Source organism: Mya arenaria, chromosome 1 (genome assembly GCF_026914265.1).
Source record: "Mya arenaria isolate MELC-2E11 chromosome 1, ASM2691426v1".
NCBI classification, from domain to species: domain Eukaryota; kingdom Metazoa; phylum Mollusca; class Bivalvia; order Myida; family Myidae; genus Mya; species Mya arenaria.
In genome coordinates this window covers 59,664,801-59,684,761 of record NC_069122.1, presented here as the reverse complement: position 1 = coordinate 59,684,761, position 19,961 = coordinate 59,664,801, and the positions used below count along the sequence as shown (strand labels likewise).

General features: G+C 40.1%; 1 protein-coding gene across 1 annotated transcript; it reads right to left on the bottom strand.

Moving 5' to 3' along the window:
• Nucleotides 1–1,726: 1,726 nt before the first annotated feature.
• On the bottom strand, nt 1,727–15,018 carry LOC128236434 (uncharacterized). Its single transcript, XM_052951296.1, has 10 exons — nt 14,910–15,018; nt 14,344–14,442; nt 13,811–13,990; nt 11,878–11,998; nt 11,378–11,585; nt 10,213–10,360; nt 9,816–9,879; nt 6,060–6,221; nt 5,547–5,710; nt 1,727–3,495 (listed from the first exon to the last, which is right to left on the bottom strand). Exons 2-10 carry the CDS (start codon nt 14,440–14,442, stop codon nt 3,334–3,336), a joined length of 1,308 nt encoding a protein of 435 aa, XP_052807256.1. The 5' UTR covers nt 14,910–15,018; the 3' UTR covers nt 1,727–3,333.
• Between the last annotated feature and the right edge of the window lie 4,943 nt (nt 15,019–19,961).

The following is a 19,961-nucleotide window of genomic DNA, read 5'->3' as shown; positions in this document are numbered from 1 at the left end:
TCCTCATTACAGATTAATACTAAGTTTGTCAATGTCTGGAGGACAGGAATTGTGTGTTGATTGTGTCCTTGTGTTGACTGTGTCTGGGTGTCGACTGTGTCCCTGTGTTGACTGTGTCTGTGTGTTGACTGTGTCCTTGTGTTGACTGTATCTCTGTGTTGACTGTGTCTCTGTGTTGACTGTGTCTCTGTGTCTGTGTGTTGACTTTGTCAGTGTGTTGACTGTGTCTGTATCTGGGTATCAATTTAGTGACTGTGTCCATGTGTTGACTGTGTCTGTGTGTTGACTGCGTCTGTGTGTTGACTGTGTCTATGAGTTGACTGTGTCTGTGTGTTGACTGAGTCCTTGTGTTGACTGTGTCCCTGTGTTGACTGTCATTGTGTTGACTGGGTCTCTGTGTTGACTGTGTCTGTGTGTTGACTGTGTCTGTGAGTTGACTGTGTCTGTGTGTTGACTGTGTCTGTGTATTGTCTCTCTCCGTGTGTTGAATGTGTCTTTGTATTGTATCTCTACGTGTGTTGACTGTGTCCTTGTGTTGTCTGTGTAATGACTATGTCTTAGTGTTGTCTGTGTCTGTGTTGACTGTGTCTGGGTGTCTGTGTGTTGACTGTGTCTGGGTGTCTGTGTGTTGACTGTGTCTTTGTGTTGTCTGTGTGTTGACTGTGTCCGTGTGTTGACTGTCTGTGTCTGTGTATTGTCTCTCTCCGTGTGTTGAATGTGTCTTTGTATTGTATCTCTACGTGTGTTGACTGTGTCCTTGTGTTGTCTGTGTGTTGACTGTGTCTTTGTGTTGTCTGTGTCTGTGTGTTGACTGTGTCTTGGTGTCTGTGTGTCAACTGTGTCTGTGTATTTTCTCTCTCCATGTGTTGACTGTGTCTGTGTGTTGACTGTGTCTGTGTGTTGACTATGTCCATGTGTTGACTGTGTCTGTGTATCTCTCTCCGTGTGTTGACTGTGGGCGTGTCTTGACTGTATTGTCTCTGTCCATGTGTTGACTGTCCGTGTGTTGACTGTGTCTTTGTTACTGTCCGTGTGTCAACTGTGTCTCTGTGTTGACTCAAACTGTGTCCATGTGTTGACTCAAACTGTGTCCATTTGTTGACTCAAACTGTGTCCATTTGTTGACTCAAACTGTGTCCATTTGTTGACTCAAACTGTATCCATTTGTTGACTCAAACTGTGTCCATGTGTTGACTGTCTGTGTGTTGACTGTGTCTTTGTTACTGTCCGTGTGTCAACTGTGTCTCTGTGTTGACTCAAACTGTGTCCATGTGTTGACTCAAACTGTGTCCATTTGTTGACTCAAACTGTGTCCATTTGTTGACTCAAACTGTGTCCATTTGTTGACTCAAACTGTGTCTCTGTGTTGACTCAAACTGTGTCCATGTGTTGACTCAAACTGTGTCCATTTGTTGACTCAAACTGTGTCCGTATGTTGACTGTGTCTGTGTTTTGACTGTGTCTGTGTGTTGACTGTCTTTGTGTTGTCACCTCTAATCAACTGAATATTATAATAAGAGAATGTACCCTGGTTTCAAAGTTTCTGAAAGAAATATGCTCACGCAGAACAATTATGCAAACTGAAAATAGTGAAATCGTCTTTTTCAGTGTAAGATAGTAGTATTTTTAACTGAGTAAGCACCAAAAACTTCATTTCAAACGTGGTGTTACCATGAGTGAAATATATACTCTTGGTGTTAATGAGTTGTCCAAGACGAATGCGCGCTGACGTTTAAATTTTTATTTCACTGTTTGGAACACTCGATTGTTATTGTGTTTCACTGATAAATCTCTATAAATCACAGGAAAAGCATATTAAAAATTAAGAACTCTTCCTTATAATGAAAGAAACATTGACTACTTGCCCTCTACCATGTTAATGAAAAAAGCGATATATTTTCTATACTCAATAACACTGATTTCTAGTCTTTCACAACACCATTTAGGGGGAGAGCATTCCACTTGTGTACTAAACATTTAACATCTGTAGGTAAAAAATTGCGTTTATTATAATAAAAAATGGTTGGACGTAACCACAATGTTTTATATCTGGTGTAGGACTACAGACAATGTAATGAATGGATCAAGTAGGTCCAGCACGTCCACCCAGTTTTTTCATATCACAAACCATTCAGCTTCAAATGTCACATGTTTAAAAAGCAAGAAATAGCATGAAACACTGAGACGTCATTTCCGAATTTGATGAAATTTACTCTTTATGGGATTTTTTACATTAGACCAGGTGATTTTCATTGATCAACATTGATTGCATGAAGATCATTATACTTTTTTTCTATGTACAGAAATATTTCATATATACTTCACTATATATATTCACTGAGGCTATTTTACAGCATTCTGATATGCGTTATTTAAAGGGACACAATATTGGCACCAAAAATATTTCTTTTCTGTAACAAATCTCAGGACAATTATTTAATAAAATGTTTTACTCGCTGATTTCATATTTGTAAATTAAAAAAAAAAGTGTCGAAGACCGTGTTCAAACCGGTGTCGCCAAAATTGCAGTCTAGTGTTGTATCCACTGAGCTACGAAGGCTTATTCTAAACGGGTGATATAATTAAGCTATACACCTAACTCGGTAGTATCACGTGATAACATCCACTAGCCAATCACGCATAAGGAATGAAGTCTACTAGGTAGACATATCCATGAATTTTTTTAATGGAAAAATACGAAAACACTGCGAAAATTAAATAAATTGTAAACTTTGTGGTACTTCAGTTAGTAAGTTTCAATGCATTGTACACATCGATACCAAGATTATGTCAGTTTTCGACAATTTTCTCTTTTTTTCGCTATTTCATCATATGGAGTACAGTCCCTCTAATTTCATTACAAACACATGTTTGATTAAAGAGATTAAAATCTGTACTATAGAACATCATGTTGGCTCACTGACTCCATTTTAACTCCCTTTCTTTTTCTTAAATGGATATGAAAAAGGATGAATATGTTTAATCCTTTTTCATTAAAACCGAATGTTAGAACTACACAGTATATATTAGACTATATGGACAGAAATACACAACATAGATTGACAGAAATATGCATTGTCAGAATAACACAACATACATTGACAGAAGTATATATGGATAGTAAACACACAATATACATTGTCAGAAATGCTCAATACTTACAGGTTGATACAAACAAGTATGCAACCACAACTCAACACACTAGTATTGCAACTTGTGACACAACAAATGCTTGCATGGGATACGGTCTCATCCGAACTTAATAAAGAAATAAGAGTCCCCCGAACATATATCTATAGTGAAAATATATTTTTCTGTATTGCAGTGTTAAAATTAGGGCATTTTTTTCATGCTAGGTTCCTTTCGTGGCTTTCGCTTTGATTCCCTGAGGGGTTTCCGTCTGATTTCTGCCATGACTCCGTAGTGGTCACTGAGAGGGCGGTTACCGTCGGCGTCAGACGTCGTCGTGTTGGCATCAACAGGGCGGAACATTCTCTGCAACAGGGAGACTAATGTCATATTGCCCATACGTGATACAAAAACATTTTTATGAAAAAGTAAAAACAAATTATGATTAAGATTGGACTATTTCATACAACCAAGCAACAACAAAGGCCATCTCGCTGTTGCTGTTACTCTGCTCGTATAAGATTGAATACAGTTGGTAATCCGCCAAAGACAGAGACTTCAAGTGTTCTAAATACAACCGGAACATACATTTGTAAAAAGGATAACAATACATTATTGACCAGTATTTCTCTATTGTATAGATACGCTGTTAATTTTAGTCAGCCTGGCCTCAAGATAAAGTATTCCAACTCCCCAAAACTACATTGGTCAAGAGAAATGACTGACTAATGGTCCACACTGAGCACTGGTAGACCGGTAAAACCCACAGGTAGACCGGTTAAACCCACTGGTAGACTTGCTTAAACCCACTGGTAGACCGGTTAAACCCACTGGTAGACTTGCTTAAACCCACTGATAGACTGGTTAAACCCACTGGTAGACCGGTTAAACCCACTGGTAGACTTGCTTAAACCCACTGGTAGACCGGTTAAACCCACTGGTAAACTTGCTTAAACCCACTGGTAGACCGGTTAAACACACTGGTAGCCTTGCTAAAAACCACTGGTAGACCGGTTAAACACACTGGTAGATGGTAAAACCCACTGGTAGACCGGTTAAACCCACTGGTAGACCGGTCAAACCCACTGGTAGACCGGTTAAACACACTGTTAGACTTGCTTAAACCCACTGGTAGACTTCCTTAAACCCACTGGTAGACCGGTTAAACCCACTGGTAGACCGGTTAAACACACTGTTAGACTTGCTTAAACCCACTGGTAGACCGGTTGAACCCACTGGTAGACTTCAACTGGTAGACAGGTTCTTTACCTGTGCATTGGTCACTTTCGTTCCTTACATGTGCATTGGTCACTTGCTTTCTTTACCTGTGCATTGGTCACTTGCGTTCCTTACCTGTGCATTGGTCAACTGCGTTCCTTACATGTGCATTGGTCACTTGCTTTCTTTACCTGTGCATTGGTCACCTGCGTTCCTTACATGTCCATTGGTCACTTGCGTTTCTTACATGTGCATTGGTCACATTCGTTCCTTACATGTCCATTGGTCACTTGCGTTCCTTACATGTCCATTGGTCACTTGCGTTCCTTACCTGTGCATTTGTCACCTGCGTTCCTTACATGTCCATTGGTCACTTTCGTTCCTTACATGTCCATTGGTCACTTGCGTTCCTTACATGTCCATTGGTCACTTGCGTTCCTTACATGTCCATTGGTCACTTGCGTTCCTTACCTGTGCATTTGTCACCTGTGTTCCTTACATGTGCATTGGTCACTTTCGTTCCTTATATGTCCATTGGTCACTTGCGTTCCTTACCTGTGCATTGGTCACTTTCGTTCCTTACATGTGCATTGGTCACTTTCGTTCCTTACATGTGCATTGGTCACTTGCGTTCCTTACATGTGCATTGGTCACTTGCGTTCCTTACATGTGCATTGGTCACTTGCGTTCCTTACATGTGCATTGGTCACTTGCGTTCCTTACATGTGCATTGGTCACTTGCGTTCCTTACATGTGCATTTGTCACTTGCGTTCCTTACATGTGCATTGGTCACTTGCGTTTCTTACATGTGCATTTGTCACCTGCGTTCCTTACATGTACATTGGTCACTTGCGTTCCTTACCTGTACATTTGTCACTTGCGCTCCATACCTGTTCATTGGTCACTTGCGTTCCTTACCTGTGCATTTGTCACCTGCGTTCCTTACCTGTGCATTGAGCACTTGCGTACCTTACCTGTGCATTGGTCGCTTGCGTTCCTTACCTGTGCATTGGTCACTTGCGTTCCTTACATGTGCGTTGAGCACCTGCGTTCCTTACCTGTACATTGGTCAACTGCGTTCCTTACCTGTGCATTGGTCACTTGCGTTCCTTACATGTGCATTGGTCAACTGGGTTCCTTACATGTGCATTGGTCACCTGCGTTCATTACCTGTGCATTGGTCACTTGCGTTCCTTACCTGTGCATTGACCACTTCCGTGCCATTGCTGGCAAATATATGGTCTATAATTAATGACCGGGTCTCGAACATGGCCTGGTTATAAATGTTGTCCGGGAAACCACAGAATGTGCACTGCTGCACGCGAGTTGTTGTGAATGCACCTTCCAGAACATTGTAGTTCTCTGAAAACATAAAAAAATATCTTACAGCTGTCATTTTACTTCATAATACTTTGATAGTGTTTTTGTGACATAATCAATTCTTTGTTACAGAAAGAAACTCATCCAAATTAAGAACAAAAACATGTACGTTAACTACAATGAATGGCCGCCTTATCGTGCACCACCATGTAAAACACATTGAAATAAAAAAAAAATGCTTGGGTGTGTGCCTCGCATCGTCGGATACAGACGACTGACCCATTCCGTTACACTCATTTGTTTCAATTGAGAGTAACGGAATGGGTAAGTTATGGTTATCCGACAATGGTGCCTTGATCACCTCTTGCCGATAATTATATACATTACCTACCTTCACCATTAGCAAGTATAGAATTTGTCGGGTCGGCTGGGCCGATATTGAAGTCCCCCAGTATAACGGTCCCGGTGTCATCTCCATACCTCGATACAAGGTTGTTCACTTCAAATGTGCTCATGGCTTCATAATTCAAAAGCCCGAGCAGAGCTACGTCAACTGTAAGTAAATTATAGAAATAACCTTATGTGCATAAACAGCATTTTGATAAGGTTCAGCATGCAGTCTGTTTCGATATATATCATATCAATTTGATGATACATGTTACAATTAGAACCATCAACTATAAATTCATACGCAAATAATCTGAACGTCACAAAACTGCCAACGACGCTTAAATACAGTGCAACTGCCGACGACGCTTAAATACAGCGTAACTACACACTGTCCTTAAATACAGTGCAACTGGCGACAACGCTTAAATACAGCACAACTACAAACTGTTTCTTAATACACCGCAACTGCCAACGACGCTTAAATTCAGCGCAACTACAAACTGTTCCTAAATACACCGCAACTACCAAAGACGCTAAAATACAGTGCAACTACAACCTGTTCCTAAATACAGCGCAGCTGCAAAATGATCCCATACACAGCGAAACTGTAAACGACGCTAAAATACAGTGCAACGACAAACTGTTCCTAAATACACCACAACTGTAAACGACGCTTAAATACAGCGCAACTACAAACTGTTCCTAAATACAGCGCAGCTGCAAAATGATCCCATACACAGCGCAACTGTAAACAACGCTAAAATACAGTACAACTACAAACTGTTCCTAAATACAGCGCAACTGCCAACGACGCTCAAATACAGTGCAACTACAAACTGTTCCTAAATACACCACAACTGCCAACGACGCTTAAATTCAGCGCAACTACAAACTGTTCCTAAATACACCACAACTGCCAACGACGCTTAAATACAGCGCAACTACAAACTGTTCCTAAATACAGCGCAGCTGCAAAATGATCCCATACACAGCGCAACTGTAAACAACGCTAAAATACAGTACAACTACAAACTGTTCCTAAATACACAGCAACTGCCAACGACGCTTAAATTCAGTGCAACTACAAATTGTTCCTAAATACAGCGCAACTGCCAACGACGTTTAAATACAGCGCAACTACAAACTGTTCCTTAATACACCGCAACTGCCAACGACGCTTTAATTTAGCGCAACTACAAACTGCCCTTAAATACAGTGCAACTGCCGACGACGCTTAAATAAAGCGCAACTACAAACTGTTCCCAAATACAGCGCAGCTGCAAAATGATCCCATACACAGCGCAACTGTAAACGGCGCTTAAATACAGTACAACTACAAACTGTTCCTAAATACACCGCAACTGCCAACGACGCTAAATACAACGCAACTACAAATTGTTCCTAAATACAGCGCAACTGCCAACGACGCTTAAATACAGCCCAACTACAAATTGTTCCTAAATACAGCGCAGCTGCAAAATGATCCCATACACAGCGCAACTGTAAACGACGCTAAAATACAGTACAACTACAATCTGTTCCTAAATACAGCGCAACTGCCAACGACGCTTAAATACAGCGCAACTACAAATTGTTCCTAAATACACCACAACTGCCAACGACGCTTAGATACAGCGCAACTACAAACTGTTCCTAAATACACTGCAACTGCCAACGACGCTTAAATACAGCGCAACTACAAACTGTTCCTAGATACAGCGCAACTGCCAACGACGCTCAAATACAGTGCAACTACAAACTGTTCCTAAATACACCACAACTGCCAACGACGCTTAAATTCAGCGCAACTACAAACTGTTCCTAAATACACCACAACTGCCAACGACGCTTAAATACAGCGCAACTACAAACTGTTCCTAAATACAGCGCAGCTGCAAAATGATCCCATACACAGCGCAACTGTAAACAACGCTAAAATACAGTACAACTACAAACTGTTCCTAAATACAGCGCAACTGCCAACGACGCTTAAATACAGCGCAACTACAAATTGTTCCTTAATACATCGCAACTGCCAACGACGTTTAAATACATCGCAACTACAAACTGTTCCTAAAAATACAGCAACTGCCAACGACGCTTAAATACAGCGCAACTACAAACTGTTCCTTAATATAGCGCAACTGCCAACGACGCTCAAATACAGTGCAACTACAAACTGTTCCTAAATACACCACAACTGCCAACGATGCTTAAATTCAGCGCAACTACAAACTGTTCCTAAATACACCACAACTGCCAACGACGCTTAAATTCAGCGCAACTACAAACTGTTCCTAAATACACCACAACTGCCGACGACGCTTTAATACAGCGCAACAACAAACTGCCCTTAAATACAGCGCAGCTGCAAAATGATCCCAATCACAGCGCAACTGTAAACGACGCTAAAATTGAGTGCAACTACAAACTGTTCCTAAATACACAGCAACTGCCAACGACGCTTAAATTCAGCGCAACTACAAACTTTTCCTAAATACACCACAACTGCCAACGACGCTTAAATACAGCGCAACTACAAACTGTTCCTAAATACAGCGCAGCTGCAAAATGATCCCATACACAGCGCAACTGTAAACGACGCTTAAAAACAGTATCACTACAAACTGTTCCTAAATACACCGCAACTGCCAACGACGCTTAAATTCAGCGCAACTACAAACTGTTCCTAAATACACCACAACTGCCAACGACGTTTAAATACAGCGCAACTACAAACTGTTCCTAAATACAGCGCAGCTGCAAAATGATCCCATACACAGCGCAACTGTAAACAACGCTAAAATACAGTACAACTACAAACTGTTCCTAAATACAGCGCAACTGCCAACGACGCTTAAATACAGCGCAACTACAAATCGTTCTTAAATACAGCGCAACTGCCAACGACGTTTAGATACAGCGCAACTACAAACTGTTCCTAAATACACAGCAACTGCCAACGACGTTTAGATACAGCGCAACTACAAACTGTTCCTAAATACACAGCAACTGCCAACGACGCTTAAATACAGCGCAACTACAAACTGTTCCTAAATACAGCGCAACTGCCAACGACGCTCAAATACAGTGCAACTACAAACTGTTCCTAAATACACCACAACTGCCAACGACGCTTAAATTCAGCGCAACTACAAACTGTTCCTAAATACACCACAACTGCCAACGACGCTTAAATTCAGCGCAACTACAAACTGTTCCTAAATTCACCGCAACTGCCGACGACGCTTTAATACAGCGCAACTACAAACTGCACTTAAATACAGCGCAGCTGCAAAATGATCCCATACACAGCGCAACTGTAAACGACGCTAAAATTGAGTGCAACTACAAACTGTTCCTAAATACACCACAACTGCCAACGACGCTTAAATTCAGCGCAACTACAAACTTTTCCTAATTACACCACAACTGCCAACGACGCTTAAATTCAGCGCAACTACAAACTGCCCTTAAGTACAACGCAATTTTCATCGACACTAAACCACAGCGCAACTTCAAAATTCGGTGCTTTCTGGTGCATTCGTCAGAATCGATGAACGTTAATTTAATGAACCGAAAGTTAAAAAAAATCATCGATTGACATTTGCCCACACAAAAATGCCAACACCAAATGCTGTAAATCATATATTTAAATAACGTAATACATTATAACAGGCTGAACTACCAGCTATATCCAGATCAGTTTGATTGTCCGCATCAATGGTTTTCTAATATGATGAGCTAAGGTACTTACTTTCTCCTGTTACAGGTGCATATACAGTGAGATGAGAGCAGACGACCTTCGTGTGACCGTCATACTGAAGAAACAAACAAGTTATTTGTAATTCATTACAGCGGCATAATATCTCAAGTAAAAAATAAGTTATATTCGTTCTGGGATTCTTTTGATTTCCGATTAAAGTTTTTCCTCATCCCCAGTTCTATATTTTCAACATATTCGGCACTCAACAGCAACGAATGCGATTTGGAAGGTGTCGAGCTAAGAATTACATATTTGTTTTGCGATTTAACAACATAAACCAGTAAAGTCGTTCCCCCTCCAACATTTTTAAATTATTGTTAACGGCCAAACTAGTAGCATTCCACTGGAAAACAATGCAAGGAAATGGTAGAAAACAATAGGAACTAACGAGTGTTTCAAGGACTGCAGAGTCGATATTGTTTGTCGTCCCTGGGTAAAAAGGGATAGTGGCCCTGTTTGTCAACGGCTTCTTTGATACGAGCAGCAGACCGTGCGTGTTAATACGTTTATGACCACCTACAGTAGAGTTGGAACATCTGAAAAAAAACATTAGTTGGACAAGGTTATTCCTGCTTTTGTTTGGATACATCTTAGACTGAGCACCCCGTGACCAACTTTACCTTTGTAATCGCCCACCGTCCCCAGGCGGCAACCACGCCTTTATTATAACTATAATATCCTATAATATCCTAACCGCACCTAACTATAATATCCTATAATATCCTAACCGCACCTAACTATAATATCCTATAATATCCTAACCGCACCTAACTATAATATCCTATAATATCCTAACCGCACCTAACTATATATATCAACTGATACAATAAACTATATGTAAAACGTTTCCACGTGGTAACCAACATGTTTATTGATATAACAATATATTGTTGATATACTACGATGTTAACCGTCTCCAGGCGGTAACCCCGCCATTTATTAATTAATGATTAACATTTGCTAATAATTGGTTATTATGTTAACCGTGTTCAGGCGGTTGCTCCAACATTTATTAATTATATACTGATATGATATTATTTAAACCGTTCACAGGTGATAAACCAAACATTTATTTTTTTACCCTTTTTCATATATGCCATATATGTGGCTTAACGTTCCCATCTCATAGTGCTTGAAAACACTGTAGCCATTATGAATGATATATTTTATATTTTGCATTGGTGTTTAATGAATGTATAGTACACGGTGTGTTAGTTTAGGATTCACATTGTTGAGTGTAAGGCGGGTATAGACGACTGTCACTCTGTTATAATGGGCTGATGTGTGCTATGGTTGGTGAAAATACGTTTCAGTTGCATTGTTGTTTGGTTTGCAGGTGGTGTCCTTTGTATGTATGTATGTATTGTATGTATGTATGTATGTATGTATGTATGTATGTATGTATGTATGTATGTATGTATGCATGCATGCATGCATGCATGCATGCATGCATGCATGCATGCATGTATGTATGTATGTATGTATGTATGTATGTATGTATGTATGTATGTATGTATGTATTGTATCCTGAAATATATCGGATGAATACTCACTGATTGATCAGACCAATTGCGGTATATTTCATACAAATGATACAGTCTTGTCCACTCGTGGCCACAAGAGCAGCAAACTCTGCTCTGCAATTGGCGAAACCGCACTTGAACAATCCCGCGTCGATTTCACCAGACTGTAACTCCGTGACACAGTGTACGTCAAAACAAGCAAACATGCTTCTCAGCTTGATGGGATCGCATATAGGACCTACAGAGGTGGGAGCATGAATGATAATATTACATTTGCAAGATGAGAATGAATTTAAAATATAAAGAACAGGAAGAACATAGTCGAAAAAAACCCTGTTTGGACTCACGCGACATGGCCCAAACGATTAAAGAACTAGAGACACAAACGCATAATCGTCACACACATACATACACGCACGCACGCACGCACGCACGCACGCACACACGCACGCACGCACACACACACATACAAACATACTACATACATACATATATGCTCATACAAAGAAACATTCAATGGTCGTAATTACCCCTAAACATGTCGTTGATGAAAATTGTATCATCTTTGAAGCTGTGTATGGAGCTGAAGGAGTGAGGATATACACTCCGAAGACCGTCCACCAGGGCCTGGACATCTTCTTCAAAAACGACCTGAAAAATGAAATGAGGTCATTACCTATCAGACATATTAACTATGCCCACCGAAACACAACAAGTCTTATGACATGCGACGAAATATTGAGAAAAAAACAACTCGCCCCAAATCATCGCGGGTAACCAACACGAGATCTATGGGCCAAGTCAAACTATACATAAACGAGTGATCACCGTTTTTTGTTCCTTTTGGCCAAAGAGATACTACACTTTTTTTACATTAAATTGTCTACGACATGTAACATTGCCATGACATAGGCTCCGGTATGCCGCGATTTAAAAGCTCGCCTTCTGTTGAGGGGATGTGGATGCGATGTGACATACCAAATCGAACTGCTGTCGTCATTTCTTAGAAATTGTGGGGAACAGTTTGGAAGCCCCACCGCCCTGAGTATCCTGTCTGCTCACTATTTCGCGGCCGGTTGTATGATTGTTATCCACCTGGTGTCGTTTTCCGTCGCAAAGACAATGTTAATTGATCTTCGACGAATATAACAGGGGGAAATGAATGGCCGAGGAGTTTCGATCAGTTTAAACTTGAAACTGACTTCGCTCAGTATAAACGTGTCGCCATTACCAACGAAACTACAGGTCTGGGACCTTGTTTGCGAACATCTTCAAGTCTTGAACGGAACTGCAAAACTGCAACTCATCAATTCATTGTCTCTTTTTTGTTCTAGTTCAGTTTTGATGAGGAAAATTGCTGAAGTTTAATTACTGTTAAATACTTTATAATTATTCATAATTTTTTTGTAAAACGAACGGAATACAGTTGATTCCTTTAATTCAATAAAAATGCTTTTATGAGTCTGAATCTAGACTTGGACTTGAGACTGTTCATAATCATGGAGCTCGAGGTGCTCGAGATTAGATCCTAACCCTAACTCTAAAGTTATTATATGGTAAAACTACTAGTATAAGTCTATTTACAGTGTGAGTTTGCATACATGTGGTTTTAACTACGGCTACTTGGTTCATTAAATTGATTTTCACTTTTTTCACTTTTTTAAATATCTGACCCCAGGAAAGACATTACTATGGAAAATAGACTCTAAATGTCCCGGTACTTATTATGGCAAGCGGCAGTTTGCATAATGGCAAGCGACACATTTTTAAACTTATTCACATACTTAGATACGAGAAACAGAGCGAGTGAAATTAATTATTACCGACTCACGTGCATTAACCTGGAAAAGTATATTAATTAATTGTTTCTTTTTTCTTTAAATATTTATTATTTCAGTCAGACATTAGTAACGGCTTAAGGTGTCTGACCCATAAATGTGAGAATCTTCCCCACATGTTTTAGTATCAATTGAAACAGATTTGAACGCAGACAAAGAAAAACGTTTAAGTGTAACGGAATGTCATACATCAAACTTGTTTTGTTTCGATCTGCAATTTTCTTTTGCAAAAATGGTCATCTGTTCGTCTGATTATACTTTATGGTCCCACTTCTGGTCGTTCATTTAACATATAAGTAATCAGCCATCAAATACTTAAAGTATATGTGTGTCTCAAGACATTAACAATTCACATTAGGTCAATGGAAGTATCAGAGAGTTGGTTGATTTGTTGGTTCGATTTCTTTAATAATTGTTTTTCTCAAAATAAGTATGGAAACACAACGGATATTTATCTACATGTATACACCATTTTAGGAACCAAATACTTTTTCTTTATCTGCTGACACTTCCAAAAATAGCTCCTCGGTTCATTTGTTTTTGCATTATGACATTACTACGCATTATGCAAATACAATAGGCAATACAAAAACGACAACAACAGCAACAGACAAACATCACATACCTCTTGCAAACAAACCATGTCTGCCCCCGACTGCAGTAATTGTTGAACAATTTTACCCCTCCTCTCCACTTTGTTCACATTTTCAGCTTTGTTTCTTGGGACGGTAGTTGGTGGGTCACCGGGTAGGACGTCGTTTTCTTGGATGTCTTTATTCAAAAGTATAGTGTTAAACGTCAGAGCCTGAAAACAACGCATCTTTGAACCGTTCTTCCTTGTTGATTTCCCTCCTCATACATTTCCCTGACTTAGACAAGCGCGTAGTAACAAACCCGGTGTACACAGACTTTTGTATTTTTGCCAATATCGTAGAAACAATTTGTAAGAGAATTCACCAAAATGCATAATTCCAGATTAAACAAAGTTCGTAGGGGAGGACCCCCAAGTACCAAATAAACATTTTAAGTGTATATTAATATATCGGTTTTGGGGTGGTGCGCATGTCTTATGTTGCGCTTCAAGGGTTACGCACCTTTTAATGCCCAGAACTGGCAACTGCCACCCATGCTAATGGTTCACACAGGTGGGTCACATACCTTAAATCGTAGTTCGTCTTTGCCCCTGGGCTTGTGTTTCTTTTTGGACAGAACGCCAACAAGCAGCAATGACAGCAAGAACACCACAATGATCTTCATCTAAAAGGGAAAAAATGCATTCGTTTATTTCAAAACACTTTCTGATCAAATTAACAACAAACAATCATTTAAGACTCGAATAAAATATAACAGCTCTCTGCCACAAAATTCCATACAAATTAATTATTTTCTACCATAGTTACTACATATTTTAATTAATTTTGAATCTACTTTCTATTTTCGCTAAAATGGATATTTTTATGTTCTTAAATGTATAATACATAATGTAGAGTGAATGTCTTTAATAAATCTTTCATTAGATCTAATTGAAACACAATTTAATCACAAAGAAATAAACACGATCTTTGTAGGTTTTGATACTAAATAAAAGTTGTTTTTCAAAGAAACAACAACAACAACGGCAACACGAAATAACAACAACAAAAACAATCAACATCGACAAATTATAACAAATACAACAACAACAACTACTACTAACGCAACATTAACAATCGACAGCATCTTACCTTCAGCTATCACAATAATACTTTTTTTTTATGAATGGGCGTTTGTATTTATAGGACGGCTAAAGTGCACTGTTCTTGTTTTCGTACATAACGTTTCATTTCCAAGTACTGAAAAACAAACAACAAAATGAGCGTCAGTACGTCTATACCACTTCATAGTTGACTGGAGGTGTGACGATCCGCCCATTAAACATACAGTAAAATTATTATAACTTATCATATCGTTTGCGATATGGAGTCAGCGTTTAGAATCAATCAAGGGGTTGTAAATAACATCATTTACAAAGAAATTGATTATCAACATGTGTTTAAAAGACATCACGAAAACATGTTTACGTTTATGTAAGATTATAAGATAAACCCAAATTTTGATGATTTATATTAGATCACCCAAAATGGCGTTTTATGATCTTATATGGTGTTTTATTAATGCGCCTGTCACACTGTCCCAAAATTGACACCAGATGCAGTTGTTAAAATTCGTCTCTGATCGTTAAAATATCTTTGTGAGGGCATCTTAAGAGATCGTATGACCACAGGTGGAGTTCTTCAGGTTCCGGCAGCAACTTCGCCAGCGGTTGCCAAAGCTTTGGCATTTCAAAAATAATGCCGAAAGACCTTGCGTGCTGATTACGTGTGTCCATCATATTATAGTATGATGCCACCGAGATGGGTCCACGGTGTCGGCGAAGACAGCTGAATTTGAGTAGCTCGAACGTTTCCCATTTAATAACGTGACTATTCATAAGGCCAGTTTTCTTCCTCAGTCAGTCCTGAGCAACTCTGCAAAGCATAGGCGTGTGTAACTCCCAATTATTAAATCCCAATTTAACACAATTAAATTCCTGCAAAATGACGTACTGTCGACGAGACAACCAGAAAAAAGGAGGCAGCGGGATCTCTTCTTTTGAAGCACATCAGAGAACATGATAAGTAACTCATGCAGTCTCAGCACCTCCTCTTACTGGTTAAATTATCTTATATCACTATGACACTTTCTTGCTTTCTAGCTTACAACAAGGTTCTTATCATATTTTGGTTTTTATTTTCGAGGGTAGGGTCAAACCGAGACGCAGGAGCAAACCAAGGTCTAAGTTGGTCAGGAAATGGATGTCTGACGAAAGAAAGAACACTATGGCCACTAGAGCACACTACTAAATGAACTGAAGCCAGTGTCCTACTACAACTAAAGAGTGGACCTTCATTGCTGAGAAGTTTGAGAAGAGATGGAGATTTCCACTGCTGTGGTGCTCTGGATGGCAAGCACGTGGCGGTCACCTGTACTTGAAATACTTCCTTTGTGTACAGAAGCTACAAGGGTTTCTTCTCCATTGTCCCCATGAACCTGGTCGACGTAGACTACAATTTTCACAGGATTTATGTCAGCTCTGATGTTCCAGCAGCAATTCCAGTACTTATATATCGTGTGGGGTTTCGCATGTATGCACCTTCGCCGAGCTACATGTGATTGATTTTCACAAGTTCGTGTTTAAGCACTTTCGCTGAGCTAGGCTTGGTGGGTTTTCACATGATTGTGTTTAAGCACTTTCGCCTAACCAAGCGTTTTGATTTTAAAATCTTCGTGTTGAAGCACTTTCGCCCAGCCACGCGCGTTGGTTTTAACATGTTCGTGTAAAAGCAATTTCGCCTAGCCACGCGTGTGGGTTTTAATATGTTCTTGTTCAAGCGCTTTCGCCTAGCCACTCGTGTGGGTTTTAGCATGTTTGTGTTAAAGATCTTTCGCCTAGCCACGGGTGTGGGTTTGATATGTTCTTGTTCAAGCGCTTTCATTTAGCCACTCGTGTGGATTTTAATATGTTCTTGTTCAAGCGCTTTCGCCTAGCCACTCGTGTGGATTTTAATATGTTCTTGTTCAAGCGCTTTCGCCTAGCCACTTGTGTGGATTTTAATATGTTCTTGTTCAAGCGCTTTTCGCCTAGCCACTCGTGTGGGTTTTAATATGTTCTTGTTCAAGCGCTTTCATTTAGCCACTCGTGTGGATTTTAATATGTTCTTGTTCAAGCGCTTTCGCCTAGCCACTCGTGTGGATTTTAATATGTTCTTGTTCAAGCGCTTTCGCCTAGCCACTCGTGTGGATTTCAATATGTTCTTGTTCAAGCGCTTTCATTTAGCCACTCGTGTGGATTTTAATATGTTATTGTTCAAGCGCTTTCGCCTAGCCACTCGTGTGGGTTTTAATATGTTCTTGTTCAAGCGCTTTCGCCTAGCCACTCGTGTGGGTTTTAGCATGTTTGTGTTAAAGATCTTTCGCCTAGCCACGGGTGTGGGTTTGATATGTTCTTGTTCAAGCGCTTTCATTTAGCCACTCGTGTGGATTTTAATATGTTCTTGTTCAAGCGCTTTCGCCTAGCCACTCGTGTGGATTTTAATATGTTCTTGTTCAAGCGCTTTCGCCTAGCCACTCGTGTGGATTTTAATATGTTCTTGTTCAAGCGCTTTTCGCCTAGCCACTCGTGTGGGTTTTAATATGTTCTTGTTCAAGCGCTTTCATTTAGCCACTCGTGTGGATTTTAATATGTTCTTGTTCAAGCGCTTTCGCCTAGCCACTCGTGTGGATTTTAATATGTTCTTGTTCAAGCGCTTTCGCCTAGCCACTCGTGTGGATTTCAATATGTTCTTGTTCAAGCGCTTTCATTTAGCCACTCGTGTGGATTTTAATATGTTATTGTTCAAGCGCTTTAGCCTAGCCACTCGTGTGGGTTTTAATATGTTCTTGTTCAAGCGCTTTCATTTAGCCACTCGTGTGGATTTTAATATGTTCTTGTTCAAGCGCTTTCATTTAGCCACTCGTGTGGGTTTTAATATGTTCTTGTTCAAGCGCTTTCATTAAGCCACTCGTGTGGATTTTAATATGTTCTTGTTCAAGCGCTTTCGTCTAGCCACTCGTGTGGATTTTAATATGTTCTTGTTCAAGCGCTTTCGCCTACCCACTCGTGTGGATTTTAATATGTTCTTGTTCAAGCGCTTTCGCCTAGCCACTCGTGTGGATTTTAATATGTTCTTGTTCAAGCGCTTTCGCCTAGCCACTCGTGTGGGTTTTAATATGTTCTTGTTCAAGCGCTTTCGCCTAGCCACTCGTGTTGATTTTAATATGTTCTTGTTCAAGCGCTTTCGCCTAGCCACTCGTGTGGATTTTAATATGTTCTTGTTCAAGCGCCTTCATTTAGCCACTCGTGTGGATTTTAATATGTTCTTGTTAAAGAAATTTCGCCTAGCCACTTGTGTGGATTTTAATATGTTCTTGTTAAAGAAATTTCGCCTAGCCACTAGTGTGGGTTTTAATATGTTCTTGTTCAAGCGCTTTCGCCTAGCCACTCGTGTGGATTTTAATATGTTCTTGTTAAAGAAATTTCGCCTAGCCACGCGTATGGGTTTTGATATGTTCTTGTTCAAGCGCATGGTGGGTTTTCACATGTTCGTGTTTAAGCACTTTCGCCTAGCCACGCATGGTGGGTTTTCATATGTTCGTGTTTAAGCACTTTCGCCTAGCCACGCATGGTGGGTTTTCACATGTTCGTGTTTAAGCACTTTCGCCTAGCCACGCATGGTGGATTTTCATATGTTCGTGTTTAAGCACTTTCGCCTAGCCACGCATGGTGGGTTTTCACATGTTCGTGTTTAAGCACTTTCGCCTAGCCACGCATGGTGGGTTTTCATATGTTCTTGTTTAAGCACTTTCGCCTAGCCACGCATGGTGGGTTTTCACATGTTCGTGTTTAAGCACTTTCGCCTAGCCACGCATGGTGGGTTTTCATATGTTCTTGTTTAAGCACTTTCGCCTAGCCACGCATGGTGGGTTTTCATATGTTCTTGTTTAAGCACTTTCGCCTAGCCACGCATGGTGGGTTTTCACATGTTCGTGTTTAAGCACTTTCGCCTAGCCACGCATGGTGGGTTTTCACATGTTCGTGTTTAAGCACTTTCGCCTAGCCACGCATGGTGGGTTTTCATATGTTCTTGTTTAAGCACTTTCGCCTAGCCACGCATGGTGGGTTTTCATATGTTCTTGTTTAAGCACTTTCGCCTAGCCACGCATGGTGGGTTTTCATATGTTCTTGTTTAAGCACTTTCGCCTAGCCACGCATGGTGGGTTTTCATATGTTCTTGTTTAAGCACTTTCGCCTAGCCACGCATGGTGGGTTTTCACATGTTCGTGTTTAAGCACTTTCTCCTAGCCACGCATGGTGGGTTCTCATATGTTCTTGTTTAAGCAGTTTCGCCTAGCCACGCATGGTGGGTTTTCATATGTTCGTGTTTAAGCACTTTCGCCTAGCCACGCATGGTGGGTTTTCATATGTTCTTGTTTAAGCACTTTCGCCTAGCCACGCATGGTGGGTTTTCATATGTTCGTGTTTAAGCACTTTCGCCTAGCCACGCATGGTGGGTTTTCATATGTTCGTGTTTAAGCAGTTTCGCCTAGCCACGCATGGTGGGTTTTCATATGTTCTTGTTTAAGCACTTTCGCCTAGCCACGCGTGGTGGGTTTTCATATGCTCGTGTTTAAGCACCCACACCCTTTTCTACATAGTTTTTAGGACAGTATCTCTTTTGGAAAGGATTTCAAAGCCGTAATGTCAGAATATCAGGCCAACTGGGGAATCCTTACAGATTGTTGATGTATACTTCTTGCAATTTCTGTAATTTTTTGGAATTGCATGGACACAATTGTACATTGTCCAGTGTATTTTTAATTAATGTGTACCGAAGGCTCACTGAGAAAAGCGTCATTTTAGTGAACGTTGTTAGTCAATGAAATAATACGACGCATAAATATGCGCCAATGAATGATCATTATACCATACACTAGCAATTCAAACATCTGTCTTTCATAAAATATTATCTTTAAAAGCGGTTATGTCCAAGATTATAACGGACCTTATTTTTTTATATATCTTCCACTAAAACATCAACACTAGACATTGATCGACTTTCGGATACATTAGCTGACATAATTGTAAGGATATGATAACGTGCTTTGAATAAAAATAGTTTATTACTTTATGATATTGCTTCCGACTTTGAAAAACGTTC